The following is a 9,254-nucleotide window of genomic DNA, read 5'->3' as shown; positions in this document are numbered from 1 at the left end:
ATTTGTGGAACTTTATCGGGAATACGAGTGTCTCTGGAATGTTACTAAACTCAGTTACAGCAACAATCAAATGAGATCGGCAGCTTTGGACAAATTAGTGCGAGATATGGGTGTTGATGGATTCACCGTAGCCGATGGTAGGCAAAAAATAAAAAGTCTGAGAAATACTTCTATAAAAAATCTATTAAATCGGGAATGGGAGCTGATGATGTATACACCCCAACATTAAAATCGTTCCATATTATGCACGCATTTATGAAAGAGACAAAAGAAAAAAGACCAACTCAAAGCAACATGGTAAGTTTCCTTTCAAATTACAGATAAATTAATTACTAATAATATTAACATAACTGAATTTTTTTCGGACAAATCTTTCATAATATTATTTAGTAGGTAGAAATTCTGAGGTTAGATTTCGTGTTCTAATTTTCATTGTACCGCAGTGTAAGGGATGACCGATTTACCTTGGAGTATTAACTAATTTCATAAAAATGTAGCACTATTTTTTTAATGGGACATTCAGCCTATTAAATGTTTTGATTTTCTGACCAGTTCTACGTTTTTTTTTTAATTACGGTTTACTTTAGGATTTTCGGACTATTTTAAATTTCTATGCACAAAAAACTAAAAAAAGAAATGTATTCTAGCTCTTTTATTTGTTTATTTACATAATAGTGTTACCTAATGTAGCTATTAAAATATAAGCACTACAATTAGAAGTTATTTTGATTTCAACAAAATGCGTACTAAATAAGAATAATAATAATGTGAGCCATGGTACTGCTCCTTCGTTGTTAACGTATCTTTTAAGGTAATCCCGGAAATCTCTAGCAAGTCGAGATGATTTGTAACCAGATGTTGGCCTTGCAAGATTTCTCAAATTTGACACCTCAGCTCTCCATTTTCCTGGAATTATTTCTCCCGTGTCTATATTTTCTTCATCGAAACAGCCTGGTGTAAAATAAGTATTTGAATCTGTTTTACGTAGCTAATTATGTAAGGCACAACAAGCTTTTACTATTTTGTCAACAGTTGCTAATTTGGAGGCAATTTTTTTCTCAAATACTCGAAATCTGCTAACCAGAATACCAAATGCATTCTCAATGATACACCTTGCGCGACTCAGGCGATAATTGAAAATTTTTTCTTCTTTTGATAATGGCACAGAATTGAATGGTTTAGTTAAATACGTTTTTAGAGGGAAGGCATCGTCACCAACTAAACAAGTTCCTTCTGGAAGTATGCCTTTTTCTAAAGCTTCGTACATCGAGCAGTTTTGAAAAACCCCTACATCGGATACAATACCATTACATCCAACATCGATATAGGAAAAACAGTAATTGTGGTCTGCAATTGCCATGAGGACAATACTATTATATCCTTTATAGTTGAAAAACTCTAAAGAAAGACTGTTCCACAGTTTGGAGGAGCTTGAATTAATATGTGCTTACCGTCGGTAGCCCCGCAGCACCTGGGAAAATTCCATCTTTCTTGGAAACCCCTCTCTATCTGTTTCCAAGCTTCTAAAGTAGAAGGGACCTGAAAATAATGCAACAGAAGAACAATGTTTGATTATAATATTTTAATTTTCCCTTTTTTTTCTATTCAGATCTCGCAGCCAATTAGACAAAGTGAAGAAAATACGAAGAACGAACTGGAATCGGAACCTGGTACTTCTAAAGAAACATCAAATGCAACTTCTCAAACTACTACAACATCTGTAGTTTCTGAAGTTCGAAACCTTAAAACAGCTTCTCAGAAAGCAATAGCACGCAGTTCCCTAGCTGCATCAAAAAGGCGATACCAGGATTTATCAACCGCAGTTTCAGAGCTTCGTGACATTAATTGTTCCTTACTGCAATCTGGTAATGAAGAAGATGAATTTGAGGCTTTTGGAAGATATATGGCCATCGCTTTAAAGAAGCTTCCGTTACACTTGGCCCTACAATGTCAAAATGAGCTGCAGACTACACTGACCCGATATAGGTGCATGAGTCTTACTCCATCACCCTTTACGTCATTAAATCTACCAAGTCCTACTGGATCTTCCCATTCTTCTGGTAAAACCTATTGGGGTTCAAACTATTCAACCCAACCACCGTTGCAGTCGCCGCAATCTCCTGGATACCAACTACCGTCGACGCCAGCACCATCTTCTGAACAGCGTTCACCTCTGTCATCTCCTGTACAGCAACCACCTTTATTATCTCCAACAATTTACTATTTACCACCGGCACCTCTTGACCAACAACAGCAATCATTCTCGGCCCCTGGATACCAACTATTGCAATCAACTTCAGAACAGAATGTATCATTATCGTCTACCACATCAACAAATAATAATTTGGAATTTGAAAATGTAACCTTTGAAAATAATAATTATTCCGTCTCGAATATTTAAAAAAAAAAGGTTAAAACGAACTTTAAGTTGTACACTTTCGTTCTGTATTCTTGATTTCATTTTACTCACGTAATAATGTGTTCATTAATTTCATCTGTTTCTATGTTTAAATATATACATACATTTATAAGAAAAAAATTATGTTTAACTTCTGGTACAAACTTCGATATTGACGTCTTTGGAACTCGAAAAAAATGTTGAAGGGTTCTATAGCTATTTCCAGTTACCAAAAAATTAAGGGTAACTTCTAATTTAACATGTGCTGGTAAAGCGTCTCTTAAAAGTGTATCATTTCTTTGATTTCTAGGCAGAACCATATTCAGCAAGTCATTAAATTTACTCGGTGTCAACCGAAGGCATAATCTATATTCTTCATGCGGATGCACCTCTTGTACCTCTTCTATCTATCCACCTTCGAACCCATATCCTTTTCGGACGACATTCTTCTTCTTCAATCAAACTAATAGTTTCTTCAATTAAAATGCTCGATATTTTCAACATTATTCTTTTAACGCGATTTTTAATTATTAATTTTGAAATGCTCAAAGCATGAAGCCGGCAATGAAAAGGAGTCATCTCATCTACTGCACGTTGGAAACTGGCTAGTGAGTAATTACTTTTATGTCTAAACACCTAACTGTCCTGGATATACTTGTACAGGGTGGCCAAATAAGAATGCGAGGTACTGTATCTGGGAAACTATTCATCGTAGAAGCTTGCGATAAAAAAATTTATGACTAAAATGGCCAAGAGAATGACCTGGAAAATATTTTCAAGTTTCTAAAATGGCCGCTAGGGGCCGCAACTGCAATCTTGAATCTAGAAAACTGATGTTTCTGTAAATTTTGCTGAATTAACCTAACAAAAAAATAGCTGATTATTAAAGTAGAGACTAATCCGAACCCTTTTTATTTGAATAGTTTTGCTGTATCTCTAAAAATAAAGTAGTGGGGGGTGTTTAAAAGTTGGCTTAAAACACACCCTGTATACTAAAAACGCCTTAGCCGATTTTATCAAACTTGGGCTAGTTGAAAAGAGCTATTATTAAGCTACGAATATTATTATATTTCATGTTTTTTTAGTTTTACATCTCGCCGCTAGAGGGCTTTTTTCGGCTTTCTGACACAAATGACTAATTTTCTCAAAAAACTGAAATGCAATGGTATAAATTTTTTTATACAAAAAAATAGCTTAATGACGCCTAAATATGCTTGCGAAAACCGCATCTTAATATCTTCATCTTAACCTAAAATTTAGGCCAAAGAAAATTTTATATGGAAATCCCTTAATATTTATAAAAACTACAAATTAATTTATTTCGAATTTCTTTTATAATGTAAGTTGTGGCCCTATAAAGGACCAATTTTAAAAAGAAAGAGTTTTAATTCCCCGTAAATGCTCGAAATGCTGACCATCACGCTCCATGCATTGCTGAAGCCTCTCATGGGTATATAGAACTGCAGCTTCAATTTCGGCTCTCGGTATGGTATGTATTGCATTACGAATGCGGTTTTTCATATTTTCTCTAGTCGTAGACTGAGTCTGAAATACAATGTCCTTTAACCGCACCCATAAATAGAAATCAAGACAGGTTAAGTCTGGGGATCGCGGAGGCCATGGAAACAGGCTTCCTCTTCCAATCCACCGCTGTTGAAAAATGTTATTAATATGCTCTCGCACATTCCTAGCAAAATGTGCTGGACAAATATCCAACTGCAAAAACAAATTTTGCCGGACTTCCAGTGGCACATCTTCCAGCAACAACGGTAATTGATTTACCAAAAAGTCGAAAAAAACATTGCCATTTAGAGATTGCTCAAAAAAATATGATCCAAAAATGTTGCCTCCAAGTATACCACACCACACATTTAAACTCCAGCGCCCTTGGTGCTGAACTTCACGCAACCAATGCGGATTTTCTGCAGACCAATAATGCATGTTATGCAGGTTGACTCTACCGTCACTATTAAATGTGGCTTCATCGGTCCAAAGAATTTTAAATAAAAAATCTCTGTCCTCGCGTATCATGCCTAATATCCAATGGCAATAGTCCAACCTACGGTCAAAGTCTGCTTCTTCCAATTCCTGATGTAAATTAACATGATATGGGTGCATTCTATAAATATATTAAAAAAAAGCTGAACTTAAATAAATCCATATATGGTGATGGCTATTAGAATTCACCTATTGTCCTTCAAAATATTTTGAATCGTTGTTCTTGATATGCTTAATTCAAGGGATAATGCTCTTGTGCTAACATGAGGATTTCCTTCAATATATCCCAGTACGCTGTTAATATTGTCCACATTTCTTCTAATTCTTGGCCGTTGAAACCTAGGCCGAAAACTACCATTGGCTCGTAAGTTCGCCACTTATCGGAAAGAAAATGTAATATCGCAAGGACTTCGATTTGGATATCGAGCAGCATAAACTCTTTTTGCTACTGCAGCATTTTGAAGACATTCAAAATAAACCGCAAGCATATCAACAGCTTCATCGGTTGTAAAACGCATTTTGCAAAAACAAAAAATGCTCAAGTAACGTAAAACTTTTGACAACTTACTATTGACAATTTGAGGAATGTTTATAATTTGAGTAGACATTTGTTTTGTTGCATTCCATGGCCTGCTTTCTAATAATTATTTTTTTCGTATTATATCCATAGTGAATATATAACATAAAATAGGTCTGATTTTTGATATAAGCATTATTAATACTTACCTTTTAGTGATATTAGGTAATATTTTCAAAAATGGTAAATATTGTTTTCAAAAGTAGTGAATTTTAAAAAATTCCAAAATAATTAGTATAAAAAAATTAAAATTTAAGGGTATAAAATATTCTTTGGCCTATATTTTAGGTTAGGAACAAGATATTGAGTTGCGGTTTTCGCAAGATTATTTAGACATCATTTAGCTATTTTTCTATGAAAAAAAAAATATATCAACGTATTTAAGTTTTTTGAGAAAATTAGTCATTTGTGTCAGAAAGCCGAAAAAAAAACCCTAGCGGCGAGATGTAAAACTAAAAAAACATGAAATATAATAATATTCGTAGCTTAATAATAGCTCTTTTCAACTAGCCCAAGTTTGATAAAATCGGCTAAGGCGTTTTTAGTATACAGGGTGTGTTTTAAGCCAACTTTTGAACACCCCCCACCACTTTATTTTTAGAGATACAGCAAAACTATTTTAATACAAAAGGTTCGGATTAGTCTCTACTTTAATAATCAGCTATTTTTTTGTTAGGTTAATTCAGCAAAATTTACAGAAACATCAGTTTTCTAGATTCAAGATTGCAGTTGCGCCCCCTAGCGGCCATTTTAGAAACTTGAAAATATTTTCCAGATCATTCTCTTGGCCATTTTAGTAATAATTTTTTTTATCGCAAGCTTCTACGATGAATAGTTTCCCAGATACAGTACCTCGCATTCTTATTTGGCCACCCTGTACAAGTAACTGGTACAACTAACTATACCAATGTAAACTCGGCTTAATAGATCTCTGAACTGGACTTTACCAGTAAAGTAGCGCAACTGTCAGACCAACTGTCCAATTTCACACTTATATCCCGTACAGGGTAAACTTGGGTGTTTCCATTCCTTGATCTTTGTATCTTACAATGCTAAAATATATTTTATGCTTTATTCAATTATTTGATAACAAAGCTAAAATATCTGTTCCTAGGCTTAAACCTACCATTTTAAATAATAATTGGAGGTTATTTGATTTTTTAAATTAATAATAGTAAAATAATTTTAACCTACTGATCCGGATAGACATATAACAATATTGGATTTATCTATAAATTTCCCGTCCTAAAAATATTATTATGCCTTCAACATATTTTCTGGTTACGACATGAAAAATTCATCGCGAATATAAATTGTCCCGGGCGTTTCTCTCGTTTTATGCGCGACTACACGGATAATATATATTTTTCGATTTGTCCCCCTCAAACCTGCGACAACATGCGAAATCTGTCGTATTTGCGTAGATGTGAATAATATATTGCATGAAAATAACGCATGGTAACATAAATGGATTTTTTTGAATACGGGAGTAAATATCGATTAAAGGCGACGTGACTAGTAAGTAGAAGATTTTTTACATTGATGAGCCAGAAAAGCAGAAACGTTGTCAATTTTTTGTATGTATAAAATTTATATTAATTAAGTAGTCAAGAGTAAAATGAAATAGGTTTGGTAGCCACGTTTTAAGGAATCGGTATCATGTAAGTCCATTTTCTGACTATAAAAAAAAAATAAAATTTGGTTGACTTTAACCATAAATCAGCTTAAATCCAAATTTTTTAAAAATATTTTTTTTGTGGTTGTGTGTGGGAGGAACATTAGTTTGGTTTTTGAGGTGATAACTTTAAAGTTTAATATCTAAAATGCTATTAAGAATATGTTCACGAAATAAAAAATATAATATTCAGAAAAGTATGTTCTACACGAGTTGATTAAAGCTTAAACTCGTTTATATATATAATAGATACATTGATATATATATTTTTTTTATTTCAGGTTTTTTTGTGTATTAACTTATAAATTTCACATTTTAAGTGCGAGGTATGTTCATTAATGGCTTAATTTTCTAAATAAATTTTAAATGACCCCTATATTTAAAAATATATCTGAACATCAAAATGTTAGAACATGTTAGTGTACATAGTACCTACCTTTAGTAAATCGTTGAGTGTCTACTTACCTTAAATATACAGCGTGCAACAAAACTGACAATTCACTTTGAACAAACAAGTACATCACTTCACGTTTTTTAGTTAGAATTTTGCTAGTAATTGGGAATCACGTTTTTTTTTAAACAAAAGGAAAATATCTTTTGTGCTATTTTTATTTTCTTGATTATATAATATTTAAATCAGTAAATGTGTTTAATTTAAAGCACGGCAAATATCCATATTTATCAGGTTTTGGGCCCAGAATCGCGCAAGACGTGAGACTGAGTGTGAGACAGTTTAAGATTCACAGAGGATAGCAAATAAAAGTGAAAAAGTTGAAGTGATTCCAGGAATTTTAATTTGTGGTAAAATTAATTTAACAGTGATTTTTTCCCCAGCTAACAGCAGAAAATTTCAATAATTGGAAAATTTGAATCAGGGCTTTTCTTGAAGAAAAACAAGTAGCAGTACCTCTACAAAAAGAGATTAAGGACTTTACTGACGGAAAGACAAAGGCCGACTTTCAGGTAAAGGATGCCAAAGCCAAGTCTATATCTATAATAGTACAGTGTATATTTGACAAGCACCTGGATATAATCAAGGATTCAGAAACTGCAAAGTCAATAATGCGAGCCCTAGAAGATGTTTTTGAAAGAAAAAGTGCTTTTACTAAGCTTACTTCAAAAAAGAAGCTGTTAACCCTAAAGTGTACCACTGACAAACTGGAAGATCATTTTTAGAAGTTTGACAACTTGATAAGGAAATTGCAAAGTATTGGCAGCAATTACGAAGAATTAGACAAGGTATGCCATCTTCTTTTAAGCCTAAGTAAAGAATATGATCCAGTTATTACTGCCATAGAGACCCTTAATACTGACTTAACCATAGATTTTGTCAAGGCGAGATTACTCGATGAAGAGTTAAAGCTAAAATCAAAGTATGCTAGTAATGCTTATTCGAAAGGCTTTTTAGTAGCATTTAAGTCATAATGCTTGTTATAAATGTGGCAAACCAGTCTACAAAATTGCAGATTTCAGAGACAATAATATGAAAAGAGGTACTTTTCAAGGTAAAAGGGGTTTTCATGACAACAATGTAAGAGGAAAAGGCTCTTTTAGAGGGCAGCATCGGCAAGCAGCTAGTGAGCAGGGAGGAGATGAACATCCTGTTGCATTTATAGCTCTGAACTGTGCCAAGTTGGAGCAAAGAAAGGGGTGGCTTATTTTAGATTCGGGAGCAACTGAATATTTGATTATGAGTGAGCTCGAGAGGTGTATGGTCAACAAAGAAGTGTTAAAGGAGCCAGTTAAGATTGGGACTACTAGGACGGGATAAATTTTGGTAGCCAGGAAGAAGGGCTGTTTATATGGACAGTGTCAAGGTAAAGAGATTAGAATTGAAGTACTTATAGTTCAAGATATGTCTCATAATTTATTATTTGTATCAAAATTACTAAATAAGGGGTTTTTAAGTTTTTTATTTGAGAATAATAATAACATAAAGCATGCTAAAATAAGTTTTCAATAATCTGTGTTTAACTGTGAGTCATTTAGTAATTTATTTTTATTAAATTAAATTATAAAACACAAGAATATTGTAATAATGCTGTTAAGGTTAATAATAAGGTTAAAAATAAAGATATTTGGCTTAAGAGGTTAGGCCATTTAAATCAGTTGGGTTTAAAACTGCTTAATTTACCATATAATGATAACCCTTGTGCTAGTTGTATTGAAGGTAAAAGTGTCAGAAAACCTTTTAACCAGTGTATAAAGAAAACAAATAAAATGGGTGAACTTATTCACACGGATATTGCAGGTCAAGTAGTGACACCTACTGTAAAGGGTTATAGGTACTTTCAAGTAATAATAATTGATGATTATTCTCATTTCTTAATAGTAAAATTGCTAAAATCTAAAGACGAAGCTAGTAATAACATTATTGATTATTAAAATTAATCTTATATAGCCCACAACAGAATTAGTGGAAGCGGTACACATGAATAACTACAAAAAAACCGCAAATTGTGATACAAGCAAGGCGTTTGGTACACATGTACTATAGACTCAAATAATCATTTTTACCCGAAGTTCCTATAAATACATCCCTTAGGGGAGGAGTGGAAGCACCATTCTGACCTCCCTCAAAATTCAGATGTATTTATTCACCAAAT

General features: G+C 33.3%; 1 protein-coding gene across 1 annotated transcript; it reads left to right on the top strand.

Annotated features, from left to right (window-relative positions):
* Positions 1 to 239: 239 nt before the first annotated feature.
* On the top strand, positions 240 to 7,401 carry LOC126750145 (uncharacterized). The gene is made up of 3 exons (XM_050459656.1): positions 240 to 297; positions 1,610 to 2,308; positions 7,309 to 7,401. Exons 1-3 carry the CDS (start codon positions 244 to 246, stop codon positions 7,399 to 7,401), a joined length of 846 nt encoding a protein of 281 aa, XP_050315613.1. The 5' UTR covers positions 240 to 243.
* Positions 7,402 to 9,254: the final 1,853 nt, after the last annotated feature.

Source organism: Anthonomus grandis, chromosome 2 (assembly GCF_022605725.1).
Source record: "Anthonomus grandis grandis chromosome 2, icAntGran1.3, whole genome shotgun sequence".
NCBI lineage: Eukaryota > Metazoa > Arthropoda > Insecta > Coleoptera > Curculionidae > Anthonomus > Anthonomus grandis.
Note: the sequence above shows the minus strand (reverse complement) of the source record. Positions and strands in the feature narration are given on the sequence as shown.